This window comes from Molothrus ater, chromosome 20 (genome assembly GCF_012460135.2).
Source record: "Molothrus ater isolate BHLD 08-10-18 breed brown headed cowbird chromosome 20, BPBGC_Mater_1.1, whole genome shotgun sequence".
Classification (NCBI taxonomy): domain Eukaryota; kingdom Metazoa; phylum Chordata; class Aves; order Passeriformes; family Icteridae; genus Molothrus; species Molothrus ater.
In genome coordinates, this window is record NC_050497.2 from 6,100,645 (window position 1) to 6,127,415 (window position 26,771).

At 44.5% G+C, this 26,771-nt stretch overlaps 1 protein-coding gene across 1 annotated transcript; it reads left to right on the forward strand.

The window, feature by feature from the left end:
* Window positions 1-77: 77 nt before the first annotated feature.
* Window positions 78-25,178, forward strand: NUP188 (nucleoporin 188). Its single transcript, XM_036393838.1, has 44 exons — window positions 78-125; window positions 1,968-2,022; window positions 2,617-2,690; window positions 2,911-2,995; window positions 3,617-3,697; window positions 4,087-4,131; window positions 4,712-4,804; window positions 4,926-5,045; window positions 5,402-5,613; window positions 6,054-6,168; window positions 6,386-6,586; window positions 7,262-7,351; window positions 7,996-8,061; window positions 8,601-8,720; window positions 9,163-9,289; window positions 9,414-9,569; window positions 9,923-10,049; window positions 10,668-10,755; window positions 10,835-10,911; window positions 11,064-11,178; window positions 11,525-11,645; window positions 11,835-11,901; window positions 12,316-12,444; window positions 12,598-12,731; window positions 13,125-13,231; window positions 14,055-14,261; window positions 14,662-14,831; window positions 15,146-15,215; window positions 15,821-15,888; window positions 16,499-16,694; window positions 17,189-17,266; window positions 17,602-17,687; window positions 18,190-18,335; window positions 19,459-19,640; window positions 20,011-20,211; window positions 20,852-20,944; window positions 21,078-21,236; window positions 21,440-21,577; window positions 21,963-22,037; window positions 22,694-22,903; window positions 23,544-23,675; window positions 23,811-23,881; window positions 24,054-24,183; window positions 24,337-25,178. Exons 1-44 carry the CDS (start codon window positions 100-102, stop codon window positions 24,505-24,507), a joined length of 5,214 nt encoding a protein of 1,737 aa, XP_036249731.1. The 5' UTR covers window positions 78-99; the 3' UTR covers window positions 24,508-25,178.
* Window positions 25,179-26,771: the final 1,593 nt, after the last annotated feature.

The window sequence follows — 26,771 nt, forward strand, 5'->3', positions numbered from 1 at the left end:
GCTGTGAGGGCGTGTTCGGGGGCGTGGCCTGTGCAGCACCACGTGACACCGGCGTGGTGGAAGGAGGCAGCCCTTGGGTCACGTGACAGCGGAGCGAAGATGGCGGCGGGCGGGCTGAGCGCGAGGTGCGGGATCGGGGCCGCTCGAGCGGAGGGAACTTGGGGGCAGCGTGGGGGAGCCTCCGGCTCTCGCTGCGGGCGGACCCCGCTCCGCGGGACCGGGGGCCGAGAGGGGCTGGCGGGGAGGGAGCGCAGCGCGGGGCCGGGAGGTTTTAACTGCGGCGGGGCGCGCGCCGGGCTGGCCCCGCCCCCGCCTCGCGCGCGCGGTGAGGCCCCGCCCCCTGGGCTGGGGGACCCTCAGGGACCCTCAGGGAGCCCCGGCTCAAAGAGCGCAGTGAGCAGCGACTGCCGGCATTTTGTGGTTGTTTAATTCTGCCGTGCGGGATCAGAGCTGGGCAGCGCTCCCTGGCAGCCGTTGCTTTGGTGGGGCCGGGGGCTCGGTCCGCGCTCCCTTCCCGGGGGTGCTCGACGGGCGCTCGGCCCTTCCCTGAGGCGAGGGGCGCGCCAGGGCCGGCTGCGCCTCCCGCGCGGCTCCTGCGGACGTGCGAGTCAAATACACACGTGGAAATATGTAACGGAAGCGATTTAATGAATCCCGTGTTCAGTGATCATCGTAGTTCGGTTGTTTCGTTTCTCTAGAGCACGTTTTTTGTAATTCATGACAACGCTTTTATGTTCTGGAGTTTCCCTAGTGTCTAATTTTTATTAAATTAATGACAACACTGTTACTTGTGGTCGTATACAGAGAGCTTTCCTTCCTTAGCTGTCTTGGAGCCTTATTAATGAAGAGACAACAAACCACGGTCTGTTTTATTCACAGAGGGGATTGTGAAGGAGAGTAAAGTAGGTGGGTTGGCGTTGCTAGGCTGGGGCTCAGATTTGACAATAAGTGAAAGAAACGGTGTGCAAGATAAATAAAGGCATTGATCTGACATGATCACTGAACCTGGGATTCATTGAATTCCTTCTTTCACATTGCTGTTCAATTCTTGGTAGAATTCTGGGCCTTTGGGTGCTCTGTGTGGCTGGAGAGGTTCATGGCAGAGAAATGCACACAAACCATCGAGGAATGAGCAGGGAGAAATTATGCTGATGGGTGTGCTGCAAATAACAGGTGTTGTCATTAAGTGTCACCACATGGCAGAAGTCACAGATGACTTTCACTGCCACAGTGAGTTATTTTAATAATGTTATTCTAAAAATAAGGCTGTGAGTGTTCTTGTGTAGTCTTTGTGTGTGGAATTGGGGTGTTTAAATTCTCATTTGCAATGTGCTGCTAGCGAGTCATAGTTTATCTAAATGAAATACTCTTTTTGACCAATATCTTTTCTCTGGGCTGTTGTAGGGAGACTTTTTGAATGCATGTGCCAGGGTCAGGGTGTGATCTGTAAATTTTTATAGGGCAGATTGTCTTTTCTACAGAGTTCTAATTAAGAAATGAGAAGCTGAGTGTAAATGTTCTGGTGTCTGTGTAAAGATGGTGCAGTTTTTCACTTCATAGTTTTATGCTCTCCTTAGAGTGGAGGATGAAACTGATGGAAAAATTTGTTTGAAGGAGAGCATTGAATGTAACAGTAGAATATTGTTTTATGCTTTCGTTTTCTTCTTAGGAGCCTGAAATGTTCAGATAGCAAAATGAAATTGAGCTGGTAACTTGATATCAATGTGTAGCTTTGATGTGAATTCACAGGTCTGGCTGTGTCAGTTGTCACCCTCCTGGGTTTTTCCTGGGTTTTTCTAGGACATCTGAAGCTCATTAGCTAAAAGCTAATGTTCCTTAAATCATTTTCTCACATTGCAGTGTCATTTGCTGCAAGTTAATTGCAGGTTTGAAAAGTGTAAGCTAAATGGAAGCCTGGAATAACATTAATCATTAAAATAGTCTCCACCTTTTCCTTGTTTTTGCAGGAGCAGCAGAGAATTATGGACAATTCTGCTGGGCAGATCAGCTTTAAGAGAACCAGTAAGTTCATTCCCTGCAGAGCAGGTTTGGCCATCACTTACTGGGCTCCATGTGCAAACACATCATTTGTACATCTCTTTGAATATTAGTGAAAATATTTTCTGCTGCTTTTCCTTCTTTCTCAGCATGATTTTTGTTCCCATATCTCTGCTACTTGTTTATTCTTCCACTGCTTGTTGACAGCTGCTGCATGGACTGCCTGGAAGGGTGTATGGAAAAGGTGCTTCCTTTTCTGGAGTGGGCACAAGTGCTGCTGCCTGGACTGCCCTGGGGTGTTCATGTGTGGTACAACTGCTCTCTTATTTTGAGGGCTGGAGCCTGTGCTTTCAAGAATTTGCCCAGAGTTTGGGAATCCAAATGTTTCTAAACCCAGTCCATTGCCTCCCTCTCCCCATCCTCCCTAGGAATGGGCAGTGCAGCTCAGTGCCCCCTCAGTTCTGCATCTGGATTCACTCTGAGCCTCAGACACCTGCCTTGTGTTGTTCCTGCCTCTCTGTGGTGGTGGAATTTCTTTACTTTGCTGAAGCTTAACAGATCTAATATTTGGTAATGCACTTTGAGGAGTCTGTTCAGTGGTGTTTGGTTCTGTTTTAGGCCCAGATTGCTGCAGAGTTGAACAAGCACTGGCAGAGGCTGTTAGAGGGACTGTCATACTACAAACCACCAAGGTACAGTCACTGCCTGATTTTAGAAATGAATCTCTACTGTGGAGTTTCCTAGCAAGTAAAGAAAGGTTACAGAATATTGTATGAAATATTGAAAGGTCACTGAGGAAGAAGCAAATGTTCAGTTTAAACTGATGGAGTGGAGAACTTTGAAATGATGCCTATTTAGTTTTTTCCTTGAGATTGCTGAGTTTTTAATGGCTAAAATTTCCTTTCACTTTAGTTCGACTTCAGCAGAAAAAATTAAAGCTGATAAAGATGTTGCTGCTCCACTAAAAGAGTTGGGTCTGAGAGTCAGCAAGTTTTTGGTGAGTGAAGCTGCTCTTGGATTATTTTTTATCCCTGGAATGAATTGTTATAGGATTCTGATACCGAAGTAACCTTTGTGATGTTGAGTAGAGAGAAACTTAAGGTCCTTTCAGTTCAAAGTAATCTAAAGGATGTTGAAGTCCATGTTGAGGCTCTAGGCGAAACTTCCAAAGTGATGAGTGACTTTGAGATGCTGTGGTTTTCTTGGTCCTTTTCAGCAGCAGCCACCTGCTGTGGGTCTGAACTGGGTTCTTCCAGGCCAGCTGCTCAGCTGAAAAAACTCATGTCCCTTAAATCAGTTGCCTTGTTTGACAGTCCTCTCAGTTCACCTGCAAGGTTCTGTTTCTTTAAGCCAGAAGTTTAGGGTTCAGTGGCTGGTGGTACTTTTATTTAAATGTCTGATTTTAGCTGAAGTTAAACTGCAGCTCAGTGACATTAAAGCTGCTATTTGGATTTAAAAGAAGTGCTGATTAAAGCATCTGCCTGGTGCAAAAATATTCTTTTGTCATGTTATTTGTTTTGAAGATAAGAGCTGCCTGAGTATTTGGAGAGAATCTTAATCTTTAATGAATTCAGTTGCCTTTTATTAATTTCAGATCATTTATCTTTCTTTTGTTCAGGGTTTGGATGAAGAGCAGAGTGTGCAGTTGTTACAATCTTATCTTCAAGAGGATTACAGAGGAACAAGAGACTCCTTGAAGGTCCCATTTATATTCTATTTAATCCACATCTTTCCTTAATAACAGTTGTTTTTTGATGCAAATGGTCACATGTGAATCTAGTTCTGACTGGGAAATGGCTTTGTAGCTTTTCTTCTCTGGAGCTGCATCCAGGCTTATCTCTTCCTTCTTGGATCTCTGCAGGAGCTCAGCTTCTCTCTCTGTCACAGGAAAGCTACAGATTTGTGAATGAGAGTGGAGCTGAAAAATAAATACATAGTTAAAAATGAGTGTTTTGGCTTTGTGCTTTTGGAATCTGTCTTTCCAAATGAAAGGAAAATTGTCTTTTATTTGTTTTAGTCATTTTGTGAACATATATTTTGTCAGTAGATATTTCTCCAGTAGCTATTTTTTGTCATTTTTTTTTACAGACAGTTCTTCAGGATGAAAGGCAGAGTCAGGCTCTGATGCTGAAGGTCAGTCATTTCCATTTGTATTTTCTGGGGAAAAAATCTGTTGGCAGCAAACCTACTTCCTTTTGGTAGAAAATCTTGAAATAATTGAAGTATTCCTTCATATAAAGGATGGCTTTTAGAAGGTGCTTCTGAAATTGAGGGATGTGTGTGTAGACTTGAAGAGGGTTAGTAATTGCTATAGAAATGAAATTTTAGGCTTGATATTAAGGAATTTAGCTGGGTAGATGTACACTGCCTTATTTTCCAAAGCTTGTAGGTTGGTGTGTCACTGTCTGACATGGCAAGATTGATGATCATTTCTTACAGAGGGTAATAGGGATGTCTTGTTGCCTTTCTTTTCCATGTTTTCTCATTTAACAGTGTAATTATAGACCTGTCGTTACGGCAATGCTTGATTGAGTTCTGTAACGTTTTTTAAGTCTTGGTTATTTTCCCCAAATTCAGAACTGCTCCGTTGAAATTCCATCTGTAATAACTCTGTATTCCTTGTGGTGAAGGCCTTGGCAGTGGCTGGGAGAGGGAGGTGGCAGGGACTTGGACACTGTGCCAGGTTGGTATTGATGGCACTTTACATTCACAGCTCGCTGACTACTACTATGAGGAGAGGATCTGCATCCTGCGCTGCGTCCTCCACCTGCTCACCTACTTCCAGGACGAGAGACACCCTTACACAGTGAGTCCAGGATGTGATGCCATTGAAGCAGGCTAAATATGGGAGCTGTGGGGTAATTCCCTGCGTGTGCAGAAAGCCCACATGCATGTGAGAAGTTCATGGAGTTGTTTGTCTCTTTCAGGCACAGTACTTCCAGTGCGTTGAAAAGTTGGACAAGGAGCTCGTTCCGAATTACCGCAAGCAGTTTGAAGCGCTGTACAAAGCAGAGGCTCCTACCTGGGAAACACATGGAAATCTTATGGTATTTTGTTTCTTACTATCATTTCTCAAGCTTATAAAGTCATTTCTTACATGTAGTGTACTGCAAAATGCATATGTACAGATGCAGTTAAACACTCTCTCTGTAGCAGAACACACTTTTGCTCAGAGACAGAGTTTCATGAAACTTACTGTTCCTTGTAATAAATCTCTGGAGAGCACTGGGGCCAACAGAGCCATTTATGTGTAGTTGTTCACGATCTCTCTGGACCTAGAGTGGCTTTCCTTGCCATTGACACAGTTGCTGGCTGCACAAGCTGTTGAAATGCTTCCACACTCCTCAGCTTCTGGCTGCCCTGTGAGCTTTGACGTGTGATGGTGGAACTTTCCTTCACGCAGACAGAACGCCAGGTTTCCCGGTGGTTTGTGCAATGCCTTCGGGAGCAGTCCATGCTCCTGGAAGTCATCTTCCTCTACTATGCATACTTTGAAATGGCACCTGAGGAGCTCCTGGCCTTTGCAAAGATGTTCAAGGAGCAGGGATTTGGCACAAGACAAACCAACAGACATTTAGTAGATGAGAGCATGGATCACCTCGTGGATCGTATTGGGTAAGTATTGTGTGTATTTGTGATGTGGGTACAGAGCAAAACAATTGTTTTTCTCAGGAAAAAATGCATTTATAATTAATGTCTTTGTTGTTCTGTGTGGGCCATGACTCAAAGGGAGAATGAGAATCCTGCCATACATCCTAGTGGCAGAGAGTTATAAAGGTGGAAAAGCTGTCTTCAAATTTCAGTGACCCTTTTTTGTCTGTTCAACCAAAAAAGGTAGTTCTGAAGATTATAATTTTTTCTGTACCAGCATTTCAAGACAAAATTTGGATTATGTGCCGCTTGTTTCTTGTAATTTCTTATTGCTTCAAAGAAAGATGAACAAAGCAAACTAAAGGATGCTTTTTGACCTCTTATAGTTTAAGAAAAAAAAACCTCACCTGAATTCTCCAATGAAGTTACTGACCTATTTTTTTTTATTCTTCTACTGCTTGTAGCTACTTTAGTGCTCTTATTCTGGTGGAAGGCATGGAAATTGACTCCCTCCATGAGCGTGCTTTGGATGACAGGACAGAGGAGCACAAGTTGGCCAACAATCAGCACATCCATCAGGTAAAACACTGGCAGAGTAACCAACCCCTCCTCAAGCCTAACAATACAGAACTTCCTGTGATTACCCAGGCTGTGTCTGTAAACTTTTGGTCCTTGTGCTTGTTGGCCAAGTGTAGAAACTGGGAATCCATGAGGAGGACACAATGAGCTGTGTGCTTGTTGAGTATGAATTACTTTCAGATCTCAGTTATTTTGCTTTTGATTTGTCTCTGTGCAGGAGATGGACAATCAGCTGCTGCAGTTAGGGGATGTCTCACATCATGCTCCAGTGCTTTTGGCCTGGGCTCTGCTCCGTCACACCATAAACCCAGATGAGTCCACAAACATCATCAGGAGGATGGGCAGCACTGCTATCCAACTGAATGTCTTCCAGTATCTGACCAAGCTGCTGAGATCCCTCAGCAGTGGGGGCAAGAATGTGAGTTTCTTCAATTGTGCATGTAAGCTTTTGAAGGTCTAACTGCTCCTGATGTCCAGCTGTGATGGGAAGCAGAGACTGAACCAATGTTCTTTTCAAACATGCTGTAAAGCATGTTCTGTCATCTTAATCTTCTTTCAGTGAGGATCAGAAATCAAGTTGGAACAAAACAGATTGTTATGTCCAGAGAATTAAGTAAAGCTTTTTTAAGCAAGGAACTACATCTCTCTTGAGCAGAATAGACTCCAGTTAATCAAAGTTTTTTATTTGCCTAAGTGTATTTGCCATTGTGAATCTTGAGTATTGGATGATGTAACTCTGCACTATTCTCTGTATAGCACTTCATTAGAAAACGTGGTGTACTAGGGTAAACTGCTTTGTAGACAGAAGTCAGTGAAAGCAAATCCTTTTGATTCCTAGAAGTGTTGAGTGTTTTTTTTTTTTTTATTTTGATGCCTGCAAGGCATTTCTAGTGATAATGGTAATGGCAAGACTTCTCCTTTCAGTGAAATATTTTGTGTTAATATGGAGCTTAACTAATGACTGCTCCCTGTTTTGCTGCCCCTTTGCAGCAAGGATACATAAAAAGTCAGTCACTTGATGTGTAGAGCAGACTGAGTTACAGCATGTTTGTAATTCTTTCCCATAACAGCCTTGTGTGTTCTGTCTTTGCAGTGTACTGCCAGCACAGCTTGTATGTGTATTTATGGACTTCTTTCCTTTGTCCTGACATCACTGGAATTGCATACACTGGGCAATCAGCAGGTAAGCATCCAAGAGCCTTTGCATTTGTTACATAATTTAAAATTACCTGTCATAACTGATGCTAATTGCCTATTAAATTGTAATCCTGCATTTCAGACTGCAAATTTGAAAAGCTTTATGCAAAAAATGCATAATTTATGCAAATTTGCGCTATGCAAATTTGCTTTAAGCAAATTTGAAAGCTTTATGTGGCTTAGGGAGACCCAAATGAGTGATTTGCTGGCTTTCCTTCTGCATTTACACCATGCAAATGTGGTAAACACCTCTACAGACTGGCAAATTAGTAGTGAAAGAACACATCATGCATTTGAAGTCCTATGGATGTGAAGCTAATTGGTGATCTGTTATTCCCAAAACAATGGAAATAATACAAACTCAATTTCCGAGTTGGACTGGACATTTTACAGCCCTCTGCAGACATTGTGGACGTGTTTGTTGTGGCCAGTTCATTCATTATGAGGAGCATGGCTTTAGGTTGTGGTCTGGGGGTGGGTGTGTTGGGTGTGTTTTGGCTCCTGGAAGGAGTTACATCTTGGTGGGTAAACATAGAAACTTAAATTCCAAAGATGTGGCAGAACCTGGTTGGAACAAAATCCTCCTGTGTAAAGTAGCTTTGATTTTTTCCATCCTGTCTTCCTTTGTAGGATATAATTGATGCTGCATGTGAAGTTCTGGCAGCTTCCAGCATTCCTCAGCTCTTCTGGAAAACGGTGAGTGTGTTTGCAACTTGTTTGACCTACCTTGTTTACAACTATGACCTGATAAATGGTTCCCTTTTAGGAAAGGAGCAGGCTGGTTGTATTTAGTGAGTTGGTTTCTAGGAGGGCCTGAGGGGCAAATGTTCATTTGCCTCTATCTTTAATTTACTTTTGCCCTTTCCTGCTTTTTAGGTACAGCCTTGGCTTTACACTTGAAAAGGATACTGGAACGAGTTTTAATATAGGTGATAGTTGATAGCAGGGCTGGGGCTGCAAGGATTGAACTAACTGCTGGCAAAAGCATTGTGCTTATTTTTGTTGTCAGAATTAGGATGATATGTAATGCCTTACAGTCTTCTTGCCTTATACTTGCAGACTGCCTCATGCTTTAGTCTGTGCAAGTGTGATCTCCAGTCACTGGAGTGATACTTTTGTGCATGATTAATGTTAAATGTACAGCTTAAAACAGAACTGTAACCTTGTGCTATACTGAGACCCTTTTAGCTTTTCTTTTTAGTAGTGAGACATTTGTTTTCTCTTTCCACCACCAGGAACCTACTGCAGGTCTGGGTATTATCCTGGACAGTGTTTGTGGGATGTTCCCCCATCTTCTCACTCCTCTCCTTCAGCTGCTCCAAGCCCTTGTGTCTGATAAATCTACTGCAAAAAAGGTACAGGATCTCTCTGGGTGTTTGGGAGATGATTTATTTCGAGTCAGGATGACATGCTCTGTGATTCTTTCTTTCCATTACATGTGCTTATCTCAATTGCAGTCTTAGATACCAGACATAAGCTTTTGTCTAAGAACAGTGAACATGGCTCCTTCAGAGTTGTGTGGTGTTGCAGGATGCTGTTTTCTGGCTTTTAGAAAACTTTTCAGCTCTAATGGTTGAAGATTAAGATGATAATTTTTGGGTGGTACTTACCTGATTCATTAGATGAGACTTGTCTGAACATGAGGGCTGTGTAATAATGCTTTGGTAGGGTTGATGTTTTAGAAGGATATTGTTGTACACCTCAAGTAAACTTGCTTGATACTGGAAGTAACCTGGTTGATAAATTTTTAAGAAGCTCTGGCTCTTTGGCTGGTTGTTGAAGCTCTCTCTGATGCAGGTATACAGTTTCCTGGATAAAATGTCCTTCTATATTGAGCTGTACAAGCACAAACCTCCAGATGTGATCTCCCATGAGGATGGCACGCTGTGGCGAAGACAGGCGCCAAAGCTCCTCTATCCTCTTGGTAAGGAAACTGCACTCACCTTTTCTTACTGAAATCCTTTGGGAAATTTAGCTCTTTCTTTACCTGGCTTCTAACTCATGGGTAAACTCATTTGTGACTTTGTTTCACCTGCTTCAATCTTTAGGACTAGGTCAGACAAACCTACGGATACCTCAGGGAACAGTGGGCCAAGTGATGCTGGATGATCGGGCTTATTTGGTACGGTGGGAGTATTCCTACAGCAGCTGGACTCTGTTCACCTGTGAGATTGAGATGCTGCTCCATGTTGTGTCAACAGCAGGTGAGACAGGCTGGGAGTGTGAAAGAGAATAAATAATTATTAATTGGTGTCAATTTGAGGTTAGTAGTAGGGCTGAATAGCTCTGAGTACATTTGGAAGAGCATGGAATATTATTCAGAAGCCTGATGATGATTATTCTGTAAAATTCACTGCAAAAGGCCAAGAGCATGTAGTGTAATGAGATACACTTTAGATGAGGGAAAAGTTGAGATAGATAAACAAATATTTTTTGATATGGGAGAGGGATGGTTTTGAATCATGCAGATATGTGGTAAGAGATATGTGCATTGTTCCAGGCTTTATTACTGCTGAAGTACAATTTTGCATTCTAATGTTTGGTTTTCTTTATCCAGATGTGATTCAGCATTGCCAGAGGGTCAAGCCCATAATTGATCTGGTTCATAAAGTCATCAGCACTGATGTATCAATAGCAGATTGTCTTCTGCCAATCACATCACGAATCTACATGCTCCTGCAGAGGTGAGTCCCTGACAGCAGAGGTACCTAAGCAGATAGAGTGACCTGAAGGGTAGCTGATTACTTATTTTGCCAAGAGCTTTACAGGATGTGTGTCAATGCTTGAATTCCCCAGGACTGGTGTTCAGCTCTCAAAGCTGTTCTGGTTACACATAGGTTAAGGTTTTGATACAGCAGAAATGGTCCCCTCTTCTTCTTCTTTCCTGAAAGGTGTGTAATTTTATCCCTTTAAAGGTCATTTTGATTAGTAGCTATATTTACATGAAACAGGGATAAAACATAGCATTAGAGCAGTAATTCACAGGTTTTAAAACAGTTGTAATTATTAACTCCTCCCAGAGTTAACTGCCTGGGAATTGATGTTCAGCTGTATAATTATTGTTTGCTGTGACAACCTGCTGTCTTGCCAGCCTTGCTCTGGCAGTAAATTGATCTGACTCAGGTGTGAGGGGGAGGTGGCAAGTCTAGACTGAAAGTGCTGACTCTGGTGTCTGTATTTATCTGCTTAAATTTTATATGTGTGTACTTCAGTGAGAGAGAAAGAAGCTTTTTGATTAAAAAAAACAGACTAGACCACAGGTGGCAGTGCTTCTTTTCATGCATGCTGTGTCTCTTTTATAGGCTAACAACTGTAATCTCTCCCCCTGTGGATGTTATTGCTTCTTGTGTCAATTGCTTGACAGTCCTGGCTTCTCGGATGCCAGCCAAGGTGAGGAAAGGACCTGCTGGTGAGAGCTGGTACATTTAGCTGTAAATCAGAAGGAGTATCTGTACCTCTTCTCTTGCAGGTTTGGACTGACCTTCACCACACGGGCTTCTTGCCATTTGTTGCCAATCCACTGTCCAGTATGAATCACATGATTAGGTATTAATGTTCCCCACCTTATTTTTTTTGCCTAACCAATTCATAGCATACAATAAGAACTTTTTGCCAGTGTGCAATCTCTGCACCTGACATCTCTCACTCGTGTCAGAATCCTGCTATTCATGTGATGAACTGTCTTGCTCATTTCACAGTGCAGAGGGAATGAATGCTGGGGGCTATGGAAACCTTTTGATGAGCATGGAGCAGCCCCAAGGCGAGTACAGTGTTACCATCTCCTTCCTGAACCTGGTAACAACTCTTGTCCGGGTGAGTGCCTCTGGAGAGCTCTGGTGTGACACCAGCTCTGAGCTGTTATGATTGAGAAATGAAAGTGATCTCAGCCATGTCTGAGATCAGTGTCTTTGCAGCAGGGCTCTCTAAGTAATGTTTGCTTGCCTTTTCTTCTGCACTGCTGTTTGTGCTTTCTCTGATATGATTCTTACAAAAAAATCATTTTGACTCATCTCAAATGACTACAAAGACTGGAAATGGCTTGTAAATCTATGTCCCTGTGTTTCATGGTTTTCTCACACTTCAAAGACAATAAGAAATATCTTCCTCCAAAAGTTTCCTTGTTCCCCTCCTGGTTAAATAACATTTCTGTTTCTCCTAGGGACAACTTGGTAGCACCCAGAGCCAAGGCCTGGTGCCCTGCATAGTGTTTGTTCTGAAGGAAATGTTACCAAATTACCACAAATGGAGATACAACTCCCATGGAGTGAGAGAGAAAATTGGTAAGGATGTTAAAAGGGGGGATATGAGGGGGAGGGAATAAAAGGGATCACCTGCCTTCTTTTTTCTAGCAGCCATTTGGGATTTGCATTGTACAACTGATATTGTTAGATGCTGTGATTTGTTTGAAAATACAAGGAATGAGGCAAAAGTTTTCAAAAACTGAGTAGTCCATTTCATCTCTGTTTTAGGGTGCCTAATTCTGCAGCTGATCCATGCTATACTGAACTTGTGTCCTGAAATGGATCCTCGCAGCAGGTAAGGCAGGTGAGAGGTCTCACACCTGCACTAGCCTGGTTTACAGTGCAGGGATCACTGCAACTTTGTTTCAGTTTTTGAATTCAAAAGAATAGGAGGGAGTACATAGCTGTGTAGTGCTGGTTTCAGCTCTTTGCTGCATTACTGAGTACAGGAAAGGTAGCAGAAGATTAGGGACAGAGCAAATCACATTGGTTTCTAGAACTCTTGGTAAAAAAAAAGAAAAGAGTACATAGATTTCTTGGGACAGACTACCATCCACTTTCCCATTTGGTGTACTCTGGTGAAAGTAGGAGGGAGAGTAAAGGGAGGGGGTGTAGAAATGAGGAGGTTGCTTTGTGGTAGTTTTTAAAGTTCAATATGGCAAAATGCCTCAAGTGCTCCTGGTGACACTGTCCTGTGTTTGTGTCACAGCAATGCCCCCAGCCTGCAGTCCTTGTGCATCTTCAGCCTGGCCAACACAGAGGCAGGGCAAGCTGTCATTAACATCATGGGAATTGGGGTGGACACCATTGACATGGTCATGGCCTCCCAGTCCAGCAGGTGAGTGGGGTGTGGCTGTTTGGGCAGTTTCTGTGTGCTGGCTCTGAGAGAAAATGTCTTGTAACTCTGGTGGAGTTTCCTCTGTGAATGTTATAAAATAATAAATGTTGGTTGTGAGCACAGTTCCTTACTTTGGATTCTCTTTGGAGACAGTGATGAGTCCCAAGGCCAAGGCCAGCTGCTGATCCAGACAGTGAAGTTGGCGTTCTCTGTTACCAACAACGTCATCCGGCTGAAGCCCCCGTCCAGTGTGGTGTCTCCCCTGGAGCAGGCACTCACTCAGCATGGTGGGTACTGCCTGGGGCAGCCTGGGAGCTGTGCTTCTGGGTCATCTGCAAATGGCACTGTGTCTCATCACAAACACTGCTTGAGGTTTCCAGGTTACAAAAAGTGGTTGCTACTGATGGGAGGATGCCTCTTCTCCCTCCTCTAAGGCATTCTTCCCCTCTGGGACAGCTTTTAAAGGATTAATCAAACATGACTTATTGTTTGCTGCTTTGTAATGAGATTATTGTAATTACAGAATATACTAAATCAGTTGCTGTTAATGCCTCTGGCTGGACCCATACCATGTTCTTTTGGGAGACCAACTTAGTTCTTACCTTCTGCTGTGGAAATCATTTGGTAAATAGTTATATCTTGTTGTTTCTTCTCTTTGATTTTATTTGTGTTCTCTCCAGGTGCTCATGGGAACAACCTCATTGCTGTCTTGGCCAAATACATCTACCACAAGCATGACCCTGCACTTCCACGCCTGGCCATCCAGCTGCTCAAACGACTGGCTACAGTAAGATGAGACACATCAGTGCTCCTTTGCTTCTCCCCTTGTGACTGATGCCACTACTGAAATTTTTTCAAATAATCTCCTCAGGCTTTTTTTGTATTAGGGAGCTTAGTGCAAGTCAGTTGAAGCAGGGTAGACTGGCATCTGTAAGTTAATGCACATGAAAAATCATGTAAAGGATCCTTTAGTTTTTTTATGTGATCTGCTGTTTCAGAAGTCACTCAGCATTCACTGAGAGGCATCCCATTAGTGGGGTTTTTTTCCTACAAAGTATTTGCACTTCCAGTTGTTCTCTTCCCAATTTTTGAGCAACTTCTCTAGTCACTCTCTTAAATACAATTCTTAGACCTTCCTACCTGGAACTGTACCATGTTACTGAGAAGAGTATCCTATTTAAGTTTTTATTGGGACCTTTCAACTTTTAGACTTCTGGACTTTGTAAAAGTAGACTTTAGACTTAGAAAGCCTTTTGCACTTACTCTTTTTGTCTGCTAAACATCAGAATATTTGTAGCTTTCTAAAAGCATATAAATCCAGATATTGGCTCATTTATTTCAAGAAATGTAATTCCAAAGCAGTTTTTTCCTTTGTCTTTTCTATTTCCTTTGTAACCTTTGAGAAGTAGATGAGGATAGAGTAGAATTGCTCAAGAGGAAAGTTTGGATCACTTGTCACGTTTCTTCCTGCTTAATGACAACTGACTTTGATAAGTTCATAGATTCACTATTAAATATTTTTGAGTTTCAATACAATCACCTTTTGTGTGCAATTAAGCATTGTGTACAGCATGTTTCTTTTTCCCTCTGGTGTTTGTTTCCATGGGCAGGTTGCTCCCATGTCTGTGTACGCCTGCCTGGGCAGTGATGCCGCTGCCATCCGCGACGCCTTCCTCACCCACCTGCAGAGCAAGATCGAGGACATGCGCATCAAGGTCATGATCCTGGAGTTCCTCACAGTGGCAGTGGAGACACAGCCTGGGCTCATTGAGCTGTTCCTCAACTTGGAAGTGAAGGATGGCAGTGATGGGTCTAAGGTACAATAGCAGATACTTGCCTGAGGACTCACTGGCTTTTTTCTGCATATTAGAGCACTGAATGCTAAAATCTGATATTGTACATTGTAACCTGATGTGTTTAATGTAAAGATAAATGCAGGTTGTGGTTGTATTTAATGCATGTGGTACTCTCCCAGTTTCACTTTTCCCTGTAACCAAAGAGAAACTTTCCCCAGTATTTCAAGGCAGATACTGAGTTAGCAACAGAACATCTGCTAAGACCAAGGGTGCCTGTGGCCTGCTCTCTTCACTGCATGTGCTGTTCTTTCAGTGACCTTAAAACACTCATTCATTACTGGCAGTGAGAAAGATAAGGATTTGTGTACAATGGACAATACAGTTCTCCAGCATTATAACCTCTTGTCTCCTTTTGCTTTAGGAATTCAGCTTGGGGGAGTGGAGTTGCCTCCAGGTGGTGTTGGAGCTGATTGACTCCAAGCAGCAGGAGAGGTACTGGTGCCCTCCCCTCCTGCACCGCGCTGCCATCGCCTTCCTGCACGCGCTGTGGCAGGACCGTCGTGACAGCGCCATGCTCGTGCTGAGGACAAAGTGAGTTGGTGATCCTTGACAAGGCATTTTCCTTCCTCTTTTCCAGAACACTCTTTCTGTGCTTTATCAGACTTTTCAGGGACCTTTGCACCTTAGCCAGTGTGTGGTGAGGGTACGCAGTGTGTGGGCTTTGAGTGTGGAAGATGAGAAGCCCCAGTGTGTCAGAATCAAATATATTTCTGTTTCTTTTATACAAAGCTAAATAAACTTGTATTTACCAAAGCATATTTTATATATAGTTTGGGACACTCAAAATGCTGCTAGGCACGTGGCATGAGGGAGACAACTGATAATATTTTGTTTATGTCTTTTAGGCCAAAGTTTTGGGAAAATCTAACTAATCCCCTCTTTGGGACCCTTCCTCCGCCCTCCGAATCATCAGAGGTGAGTTGCATACAAATAAAATGAAGGGACTAATGTACTCCTCAGAAAAGGTTTCTAAGTGATGTGTGTGGCCATTCCCTCTGCTTACAGCTTCCTAAAAGGAGCTGTGACCAAGTGGGTAAAACATAGGCAGAAGATGAAGTGAATGCTGTCTGGATTTTCAGAGACTGGGCAGCCATGAACTGCCTTTTGAAATTCTCTGCTATTTATTCACATATGAAACAAAAATAGCTGGGTGGCAGCTGTGGTAATGCTCACTGTAGAAGGTGTGTGTCTGAAGTGTATCCATAATCTGGGCTCAGGCTGACTGATATCATGGAGGAATTTATTAGGTTCTTGTTCTTCCTTTCTGTGCAAGTTTTTTCCTTCATTCTGAAAGCCCTGTGCTCTCACTGAAGAGTTCAAATTCTGAGCACAGTATTCTGTCCCTATTGTCACCAGTCTGTGGTCAAATGGCATAAGTATTGCTATTGTGGGAGAAATAAGTCTCCTGCAGAACTGGAGTATCTGCCATCCCAAGTGGATGGGTAGGGATAATTTCACTTACCCTGCAGAACTCAGATTTTGATTTTTTTTTTCCTTTTTTTTTTTTTTTTTCTTCATAGCTCAGTGTCTTGGATACCTGTGCCTTAATAATGAAAATCATCTGCTTGGAGATCTACTATGTTGTCAAGTGAGTCTTTGGTAGTCTCTCCTTCATCCCTGTACTTTTTAGTTATCTAAACTGTGTGTGTTAACTCTTGATACACCATATGGGCTTTGATGGGCAAAGCACATGTAATCCTGTGAAAATCTGGGGGTGATTCATGAACACATGACAGACATTCATTTGAGATTCTTGCAGTCACTAATTGTGATTATGATATTACAATTCTTCTGTAGCCTTTGAGGTGAGAATGTATCAGTATTTTCCTTGTATGCTGTAATAAGAATATACAGTATTCATTAAAACTAATTGTCAACTAAGCTGAGTAAACTGTAGTAGTTGAATTACATTTAGTAGTTTTCTCCCACTTGATTTGTTTTCCTGAAAGTAACATCTGTTTCATGTTGAAAAGTCAGGATTAACAAAAATTTGTTTAAAAAAAACTATAGATTTTCTTAAGGGATCATGTTTTTCCTTAATATTTGATGCCAAAAGTGGGATTCCCTGCACAGGTCAAATATGTGGAATAATCTTCACTTGCAAGCTGTATCCTTGGCTTTCCTCCCTGAATCTCAGAAGAAGTATATTTTCTGACCCAAGAATAACTGAAGATACCTTCTTCTCTTGATTTGGTCAGGGGCTCACTGGACCAGTCCCTGAAGGACACCCTGAAGAATTTCTCCAGCAAGAAGCGCTTTGCCTACTGGTCAGAGTACGTGAGGTCCCTGGCCCAGCACGTGGCAGAGACCGAGGGCAGCAGCTGCGCCTCTGTCACCGAGTACCAAATGCTCATCTCAGCCTGGAGGATGCTGCTCATCATCTCCACAAGCCATGTAAGGGCTGCCTCTTAGCCTGCATGAGAGGCTGAAATGAATATTTTGAGTAATACAATGTCAGCAGCTTCCTAGGGCCAGCTAAGCAGAATTCACTGGTTTCTTCTTTTGGTTTTGTTGTGTGTGTGAGCACAGTACAGGTTGGTGTGAGCATGGTGCAGGGGGTTAGAGTGGCTGGTGTTTTGCTGTTTGATCAAAATGAGCATGTTGCCCTCTCAAGGAGGGAGGTAGTAAATAGTTTTTAGAGGGTTTCTAAGTAATTCTGCAATCCTGCCAAGCTTTTCCTGTGTTGAAGGAGGCAGGGATGCACTGTTAAGCAATTAGTCATTACCAGCTTCTTGTCAATGGTAATGTAGGACTAAAGTGATTTCTGTAAAGGTCAGCAGTTATAATATTGATGGATTCTTAAAGTAACAAAACAGTAGACTGATTTTAGGCTGCTTAGAAGATGCACCTTTTATTGTGCTGATTGATCTTTATCTTTGCTGATTTAGGCTGATATCATGCATCTGACTGATTCTGCAGTTCATCAGGAGTTGTTTCTGGATGTGCTGAATGGCACCAGGGTTTTGGTAGGTGTTGTTTCCTATCAGTTCTTTCATTTCTTAATTGCTTATCTTCTTTGCACTATTCCTACAGATGCTTGTAATGTTAGGGTATTTTAGATCCTGTGAAAATGGGCTGAAACAGAGTCTCTCTCCATGAACTGATGAGCTGCTTAAATCTTTATTTTGTATGTGTCTTTCTTTCATCACTAAATGACCCTGTGGGGGTCCTGGCTCTGATCCCCTCAATTCTACTGAAGGAACAAACCTGGTCCTTTGGTGGTGGTGCTTGGGCTGAGCATTTCTGAAGTGTTTCCACCTGTGACTGTTCCAGCTGTAACTCTTACTGTACTTCTCCTTAGCTCCAGGTTCCCATGTCAGTGCCCTGTCTGCAGCTGGGGTCTATGCTGTGTACCCTTCTTCTGATCCTGCTCAAGCAGTGGAAAAGGTAGGTATTTTGTTTGGATATTTTTTAGTCACTGCTAGAAAAAAAAACTTTGGAGGTCATGTTTAAATAAAAATTTGGGAGGTTATGTTGAAGTGTTTTGGTCTAGTGAGAATCCCTTAGTGATCTGAGGAGAAAACTGAAGCTTTATCATTGAATTCTCTTTTGGCATGTCAAATGTCTCTTGGTTGTTGCTAAATTGTGAGAAATCTCTGGTAGCAATACAGTTACTTTTGTTTCCTGCTTGCTGGTGAGAAGTAGCAAAAGAGCTTTTGTGATAATTAGTCCTGCTTTCTCACTCTGATTCTCACAATGAAGGGAAAATGCATTCTCTCATTCTGTGGAACGTCTTTAGTGAGATCCAGGTGGTGACTTAAACTTTACTTTGAAGAACTGCTTTTGTTTTTAGGGGTCATATAACTTATGATCCACACAGCTCATTCAAGGCAGTATATTTATTGAGGGATCTTGTCTAATCTGAAGAGCTCTCCCTTTTTGTTGTCAGCGAGTTGAGTTCTGTGGATAAAATCATAAACTCCTTGACGCAGATTCTGGAGGGAGTACTACAGGCAGATCAGCAGATGATGGAGAAAACCAAAGCCAAAGTGTTCTCAGCTCTTATCACTGTTCTGCAAATGAAGGAGATGAAAGGTGAGGTGGTGCATGTGCAGGTGTTGAGGTGCCAGGGCTGAACACTCCTTACCCCCAGCATGTGCAAGATAAACACATGGTGCTGGTAGTCGTGCAGGGTGCTGAACAGAGTCACCAGCCTGTGGGACTTCTCTCCTTTTTCTTCCCTTCTTTAGCTAGTTTTGGAAAGAGGTGATGTTTATCATTCATTCACTCTATGTCCATGTCTTCCCTTCTCTTGTCGTTCCCTGACAATAACCTCTGTTTGATCAGTTTAGTTCCTGTGTGGTTTTGGAGACAGCTCAGTGGATGTGTAAGTCAGGCTCTCTCAGAGTGACTGTAGAGCTTGGATTCTGACATGGATTTCCAGTTAGAGATAACAAAAGACCCAAACACAAGAAAGGGTACATTTTGTTACAAACCACAGAGACCAGTCTGGTCACTACTCCTGTCCCTTCTGGGGCATCTGGCAGTGCAGTGGCACTTGAAGACCCTCAGTGAAATCTGGGCAGTATTTCTCTGTGCAACACATACAAAGGCAACTGTGATTAAAAGTGTGTCAGGTTACTTGTCTGTGTTCCTTGTTCCATTGCTTTGGCTCTGCAAATGTTTACATTTTGAAAAATAAGTAGAAAGTGGAGGATTGGTTGTTTAAAGAAAACAATTTTAATTGTTTTCTTTGCTGTTGAATTTGAGTTTCTAGCTGTGCTGGTAAAATGTGGGGCAATTTATTATAGTGGTTTTGATAAGAATGTAGTATTTATATGGATTCACAGACCATGGACTGCACCCAGTCTGCATAGGCTGATACCAGCAGTCTGAAGCAGTGGGTGGGAATTGCTGTGGTGGAATAATCTGTCCACAGTAGTGCTTGATTTGTGTTTTGACATGTCATGAGCTTATATGACTTTGTATGACAAAATCTGCATGTTTTTTTTATTGAGATGATTATAATCCCTTAATATATCCTCCTAGATGTAGACATCTAACTTAGTCACAGCTGCTCACATTGTTTTGTAGGTTTTGAAATGAGAACAGAATAAATGCTAATTCCAGGAAATGTGGCTCAGTGATGTTACCAGTTGAACTGGAAATCTGAGTACAAGGAGTGTGTGTTAACTGGTGTCTGTTGTGTGTGTCACAGTGAATGACATCCCCCAGTACCCCCAGCTGGTGCTGAGTGTGTGTGAGACCCTCCAGGATGAGGTCATTGCTCTTTTGGACCAGACCCGGCACAGCCTGACCGTGGGAGATGCTGCAGATGACAAGGACAGCATGGAGACCGACGACGCCTCCCGGGTGAAGCACAAGGACCAGCGAGATGGGGTAAAGGGCTGCTCATCTGCTCTGCAGGCTTGTCTCTCCCCTCTAGACAAGCGTTTCTTGGTGCTTGGAACAGCTTTCCTTTGTAGCCTGCTGCCTTCAGAGGAAGTTTCAGCAGTTTCTGTTTCAGAATTTTCTTGGCTCACATCAGTCTGGGAAGTTGGCTGTTGCTGCCTCTTCTTCAGGTGTGCACTAAAAAACATTTTCATAAGTGCTAATACAGCCAAGAGGTGTACAGAGTAAAATGTGAGGGATATCAGGAGCCTTCATCTGTGATTCTGAGAATGATTGAAATTTAGGTGGTGTTAGTAAATGCTTTTGCGATTTTTCCTGGTACAGCCCTGTACCTACCTACCTTTCCTTGTCACTGCAGGTGTGTGTTCTGGGTCTGCACCTGGCTAAGGAGCTCTGTGAAGTAGATGAAGATGGAGACTACTGGCTGCAGATTACTAGGAAAGTCCCTGTGCTTCCTACCATCTTTGCTGCACTGGAGATCAGCCTGAGAGTTAAACAAAACCTTCACTTCACAGAGGCCTCGTTACATTTGCTGCTGACCTTAGCAAGGACTCAGCAGGTGAGAGATGCAGAGAAGTGAGAGTGCATGGCTGTACACTTTAAATAGGAAAAGCCTGTCTCATTTTTTATCTCATTATCCTGTCTGTGATGCAGCTGAATGATGAGCTGTAGATAAAGGGGTCTTTTTTGGAGATTGGCAAGCAGCAGGTCCTGTGTGTACACCTGCTTAGTGTGCCTTGTTCTCCATAGTGGGATGTCTGGGAAAAGCTGAGCCAGCCAGGCAGACCTGTCATTTAGAGCAGGCACCTTCACTTTGGATTCTGCAATGCAAATACCCCCTTGTTAAACCAGCATTGAGTGTTGGAACCTGCTTCTTCATTAGTTTTAATAAAGTGTTACTTATCTATTTCAAATTCAACTTGTCTGGGGCTTTAGGTGAAAACAAGGTTGTTGCAAGCCCCTTTGCAAGGATTATGTACATACCAGAGCAGGTGATAAATGGGAATTTTGAGTACAGTTGTGCAGGTTCGATTTTCCTTTTCTTGATATTGAACTTCTGACAACGTAGAGGTGTGTGTAGATGAAAGTTCTGTAAAAGGGTGGTGACAGTGCAAAGAACAGAAATATCTACTGCAGCACAAGTCTCTTCAGTCTCAGAGAGCAGAGGCACAGATTCCAACTGCAGTCTTTTCTTGCAGGGAGCAGCAGCAATGGCTGGAGCTGGTGTCACCCAGAGTGTCTGCCTGCCCCTCCTCAGTGTGTACCAGCTCAGCACAAATGGAGCCATCCAGGTGGGTGCTGCTGCCTTCATTCCAGCTGGGGATGCCCCAGAGAGCTTCCCATGCCCTCTCAGGCTGTGGCTGGAGGCTGCCAGAACGGTGTGGAGGGGAAACAGTCACCTCTTTCTGTATGTGATTTGTTCAGACATCTGCTGCATCCCGCAAGTCCCTGGATGCCCCCTCCTGGCCCGGGGTCTATCGGCTCTCCATGTCCCTCATGGAACGTCTTCTCAAAACACTGAGATACAACTTCCTGACAGAAGCACTGGACTTTGTGGGGGTCCATCAGGAGAGGATCCTTCAGGTGTGCCACAAACTGCCTCTGGGCTTCACTTGACTCCTCTGCTCCAACAGCAGTGGAAATGAGTCAGAAAGGGCAGATGAACTGAAAAATCACTGCTGCCTTGGGAAGGGTTACAGTGGGAATAGCTGTGAGAGGAGGGTGGGATGTTACCCCATCTGTCCCTTCTCTGTCATGGCCCTGATTTGCTTCTCTCTCCTTCCCAGTGCCTGAATGCAGTACGGACCGTGCAGAGCTTGGCCTGTCTGGAGGAGGCTGATCACACTGTTGGCTTCATTCTTCAGCTCTCAAATTTCACAAAGGAGTGGCATTTCCACCTGCCACAGCTTATGAGGGACATGCAGGTAGGAATCAGGACAATACATTGCCTTGGAGTGCAGGGATTTGGTTGTCTGAAGAGAAAATGGCACAATATCACTTTGTTATTACCACTCCTTTAATGGGAATTACTGAGGTTATTTCACTTCCATTCTGTCAGTACCTGGTCTCAAGTAAGGAAATATAACTGTTGGGAGAGAGAGAAGTGGTAGCTTGGTAAAGTAAATTGGGTAATTCAGTGGCTTATTTTCAGTTCTTAGTGCCAGGTGATTTCAAGAAAATACCGGGAAATTAAGAGACTGCATGGATCCTTTATGATCACAGTGCTATGTTTGGATTTTCTAGCTTAAGGCAGTGAATAGACAGGGTTTGAGCTTTTCTGAGATTTCTCCCTGACCTTATTTCTTTCAGGTGAATCTGTGTTACCTGTGCCAGGCCTGTACCTCCCTCCTGCACAGCCGTAAAATGCTCCAGCACTACCTGCAGGTGAGGATCCTACACCAAACTTCACCATGCTGCCTGTTACAAGGGAGCATTAATCATTATCAAGGGTCTTGGATATTGAATGGATTATTGACAAACTTCATGGTGATTATCAACACACATCAACAGTTAGGATTTGCATTTCTTTACAGCAAAAAAAAAAAGTGCTGAGATTAGTCTGGACTCTGAAAAGCTTTGGACTGGGTAAAGCCAGTCGTAGATAACCAGCAGCCTGTGCTGCATGGCCTGCTGTTACAAAGAGGCTGCATTGCTGTAGGACTCTGGAGTGCCATTCATTAAGCCACTTAATTTGATTTAATTTGTTAAAGGGAGATAGTTCTTGTTCTTGGGACATCTTCACTTGCACGAGGTGGAGATGATGCATTGCTGCTGCAGAGTTCCTTCAGCATGGCTCAGGCTTGGTGTGTTGATCATTCTTTTTGCTGAGAGTGGAATCCAAACAGCCTCTGCAGCTGCCTCCCTGCAATGCAGTGTCTCCCCAGCCCACACCAACTGTACATTCTCAGCAAGTGACAGACTTTGGGTGTCTTATTTCCTCATTCTCTTTGTTTGGAGAAAAAAAAATATGCTGTGACCATTTGTCTTAGTGCGAAATAATCCCATCTGTATCCAAGACTTTCTCTTTGCTTTCTCCACAGACAAAAAACGGCGACTCCCTCCCGTCCAGCGTGACTCCCCGCGTGCAGCGCAACCCCCAGGCCTCCTCCAAGCCCCCCAGCCCCGAGTCAGAGGCAGCAGAGCAGAAGGCCCTGCTCACAGTGCAGTACAGCCTCCTCAAGATCCTCAGCAAGTCTCTGGCTGCCCTGCGCCACTTCACCCCTGATGTCTGCCAGATCCTCCTTGACCAGGTGGGTGCTCCAGAGGGGAGTTTCCAGCATTTCCAGGGATATTCTGGATGGGTGTGTCCTGCTTGATGCAGTGACCCCACTGTGTACCTGTCTGCTGCTCTGCACAGAGTGGGAAGGAAGGAGACAAGGAATTGGCCTTGGGAATCTGGCACTGCACAGCGGGAAGGGAAGACTTGGCTGAGCTTTTGTGTGATCTACACAAGGCTGTGTGTGTGTGACCTTACTGGAGCAGACAATGACCCAGTTGGGTTCTACCTTCAGTATACCATTCTACAGGAAAAATCCTCTTGTCATCCTCCCATTTGGGTGTGACCCAGTGCCTGGTCTCCAGGTTCAGAAAGGGAAGGTTTAATCCTTGATTCTGGCAGTGTCCTGCTGCTAACTGTTGGGTAGGGAACGTCCTCCTGTGTCTCTGGGAGCAGCCAGTACTGGTGTGCCTGTGAGAGGAGACCAGTGGAGTCTGTGCAGTGCTGTGCAGGACACTTACTGCTCCAGCTGCACACCTGAGACTTGGGAAATTATCACAGTGCTTCTATTTCTCCATATAAAAAGTGTGATAAGGGACTGGGTATTCCTGTTCCTATGGCAACACCATCCTCATGGCCTCCTGGGTTTCACTTCTCTTTCTGTTCCTCCACAGTCTCTGGACCTTGCTGAGTACAACGTGCTCTTTGTCTTGAGTTTCACCACACCAGCCTTTGACTCGGATGTTGCACCTTCCTTTGGGACCCTCCTTGCCACAGTCAACGTGGCCCTGAACATGCTGGGAGAGGTACTGGCCCTTCCTGTGTCTGGGAGCACGGCAGCTGCAGTGATCCCAGAGTGCTCATTCAGCTGAGACTCTGAAGAGCATGAGCAGTTCTTTCCTATCTCCTGTCTCTAATGCCTGTCTTTTTCCCCCTCAAAGATGGATAAGAAGAAAGAACCTTTCCCTCAGGCTGCAGGGCTGAATATGCAAGAGGGAACCAAAACCCTCAAGTAAGTTTCCAGTTACTTGATGTAGTTACAGCCAAGCAGCAGCCCGAGCTCCTCAGATCAGAACCGAAGTTTAGAGGCATTTGTTATCTTCATACATCCCTTAACTATTTGACCTGGAAACCAGAGTGTGCTGACCTTTTTGGCTGCTGCTGATTTGTGTTTCTTTGCACAGGTCTCTGCTGATGTTTACAATGGAGAACTGTTTCTACCTGCTCATCTCCCAGGCTGTGCGGTACCTGCGGGACCCGGCCGTGCACCCCCGGGACAAGCAGCGCATGAAGCAGGAGCTCAGCTCGGAGCTGGTGAGCGCCTTGTGGCTGTCCTCTCCCTGCCCAGTGTGTCAGTGCTGCCCATTCCCCAGCAGGACTGGGCTGCTCATACTGCCCCATTGCTGTGGGGCTGGGGCAGGAGAGGGCAGGTGGAAGGAGCTGACTTGTTGCACTCTTTGATTGCAGAGTACGCTGCTCTCCAGCCTGTCCCGCTACTTCCGCAGGGGAGGTCCCTCTTCACCTGCCAGCGGGGTCCTTCCCTCTCCCCAGGGAAAGTCTGCCTCCAAGCTGGGTCCAGAGGGGCAGGAGCCCTTGTTTCAGCTGGTGCAGGCCTTTGTCCGGCACGTGCAGAGATAGATCCCGTCCTGGCCCTGCCTCCCTTGTCAGGACCTGCAGCGGAACAATTCACATCCACCACAGAAGGCATCACCTTTGGCAGAGCTGTAATGAGGACTGGGAAGGGAGGGAGGCCAGGTGTGGGCAGTGGTGTCACCTGAGCAGAGAGATCTCATGGAACTCTTGCCACCCAGGAGCAGAGTGAATGTAAGGAGAGCCCAGCTGGCTCCCCATGACCAGCCCATGTGCACGGTCTGCCCTGTCTGCCAGAGCATCCTGGCTGGGTACAAGCACTGAACAGTCAAAACCTTTATTTTTATAGTTTGTACCTCAGCTGGGGAAGCTGTGGCTGGGTGGAGAGAGGAGATGCTTTCTGCTGGGCATTAACTCTGCTCCTAACACAAGGTGCAATCTGCGTCTCCTGCGTGGGGTCCAGCTAAGGCACACCCAAGGGATCAGCCAGCAATTCAGAGACCATCTTTCTACTGCTATTTTTGTACTGAATGGTTCCAGGCACGATGGTGTATGTGTGCTCACGCCTTCCCTTCACCCTGCAGTCTGTGTGTTGTGTGTGTTTCTGAAGAGCAAGGCCTCACTTAAGGTTTTTACGTCAAAATTCCATTGCTCCTGTCTTGCAGTTTTTTGTAACTGTGCCCTATTTATACTGATATTAAAACCTTTATAGACAGCAACTGTGTTCATGGGTTTGTGTTGGACACAGCAGCACCAGTTCTGCACTGTCTGGGTGGTAGTTCTGCTGAGCTGAAATCCCAGCTAATGTTGTGACTTCTAAGTGACAAGCCAGAGACTGTCTGAAGTGATTGTAATTAGAGGCTGATTCCCTGGGTTCCCCACACCCACTCCCTTTCTCTTACTCTCCTGTTGGGGAACTCGTGGGAGGTTTGAAACGAGCAGCACTATAAAATACTCCTCAGGGATGAGTCCCCTGCACAGTGAAGGTGCAGCATGTGGTGTAGCTCTGGATCAACAAACTCTTTAAGGTTCTGAGGCTCAGTGTGTAGTAATGACAGTAAGAGAAAGTCAGTGATTATTGCTTAAAATGCAGCCTGAAATCTAGACAGACTTAGCTAAGCTAAGAACTAAGTGTAGCTGTGAGCTAATAACCTACCAGTTCTTTCCTAAATAGACACTTGATTGCTTTACCAGCCAGAACCTTTTTAATTTCAATGGTTTTAAAGAGACTAGAGCTAGAAAATGAGATTATCTTGCTTTGAGGTTGTTTGGGCTTTTTTACCTTATAAGCTTAAGTGCTGGCAATATCCTGGCACATTTCTTTGATCTCTGGTGTCACATGCCCTGAGGGCTTTGGAGAGATTTGAACTGCCTGGAGAAAAGTCCTAAAGCAGAAGGGAGAGGGGCTTGTGAGGTGGTGAGACAGTCCTAAACCCAGTGGTGGTTTGATGGGGCAGCCTGCAACCAGAAACACTTTGTGCCATGGGGAACTGGGTGTGAGCAGGGAGAGCTGAAGGGGAACAACTGCAGAGACAGAATGGATGAGGGCTGCCAAGGGGAGGGGAAGCAAAGCTGGAATCTGGTCCATCTAAGCAAGTTCAGTTACAGCAGAGGCTGTTACTTGACAGCTGTGGTCAGGATCTTTCCTTTTTCATTCCTTCCTTCCTTATGGCTTTGGAAGTTGGAGTGTGCTCATCACTGTATTGGTGTTCAACAAGAATGGATTCTTCTAGATGTTTATTCAAGCACCAGAGTGAGTTGGTGGTGCTTGGCAGGAGCCCTTGGTGCCAGACAGCAGAAGCAGTGGGTGCCATTGGTTATGTGTGTTTTAGAGCTGCAGCAGCATTTCAGTCTTGAGTTGTTCCTGTCCCTCAGGCACAGACTAGAACAGCAACATCATTTGATTTCCCTGTTCTCTTTAACTAGAACAGCCAAGCTTTACTGCTGCATTACAGAGCATTTCAACAGCTGCTTTTCCCAGGAGTTCCTTCCAAGCTGGGTGTTAGGGACAAGACTTTAGGATTTTAGATTAGCAGCAGATCTAGTTTCCATAACAACTCAAAAAGTCTTAGATCCAGAATAGCACTTGGGTCTCTCAGCAGCTGAAGTCATCCTGCTGCTCTATTTTTGCTTCAAGTGCAGGAGGAGCTGTTGTTTCTCAGCACCCCTGAAGCTGTAGTACAACTGAGATGTGGCAGCTGGGAAAGGAACCACAAGGCTCTGACAGAGTGTTGGGAGTGTCAGGTGGGACAGGAAGGATGAGCAGCTTTGTTCTGCTTTTAGCCCCAACTTCCAAGCCTGGGGTAGCAGGA

Excerpts from the sequence above, each read along its gene's own strand:
- NUP188 (XM_036393838.1), top strand. The coding sequence starts at position 100 with ATGGCGGCGGGCGGGCTGAGCGCGAG. Across the intron at positions 4,805-4,925 it reads ACGAGAGACACCCTTACACA|GCACAGTACTTCCAGTGCGT; the intron begins GTGAGTCCAGGA and ends TGTCTCTTTCAG. Across the intron at positions 10,912-11,063 it reads AGTATGAATCACATGATTAG|TGCAGAGGGAATGAATGCTG; the intron begins GTATTAATGTTC and ends CTCATTTCACAG.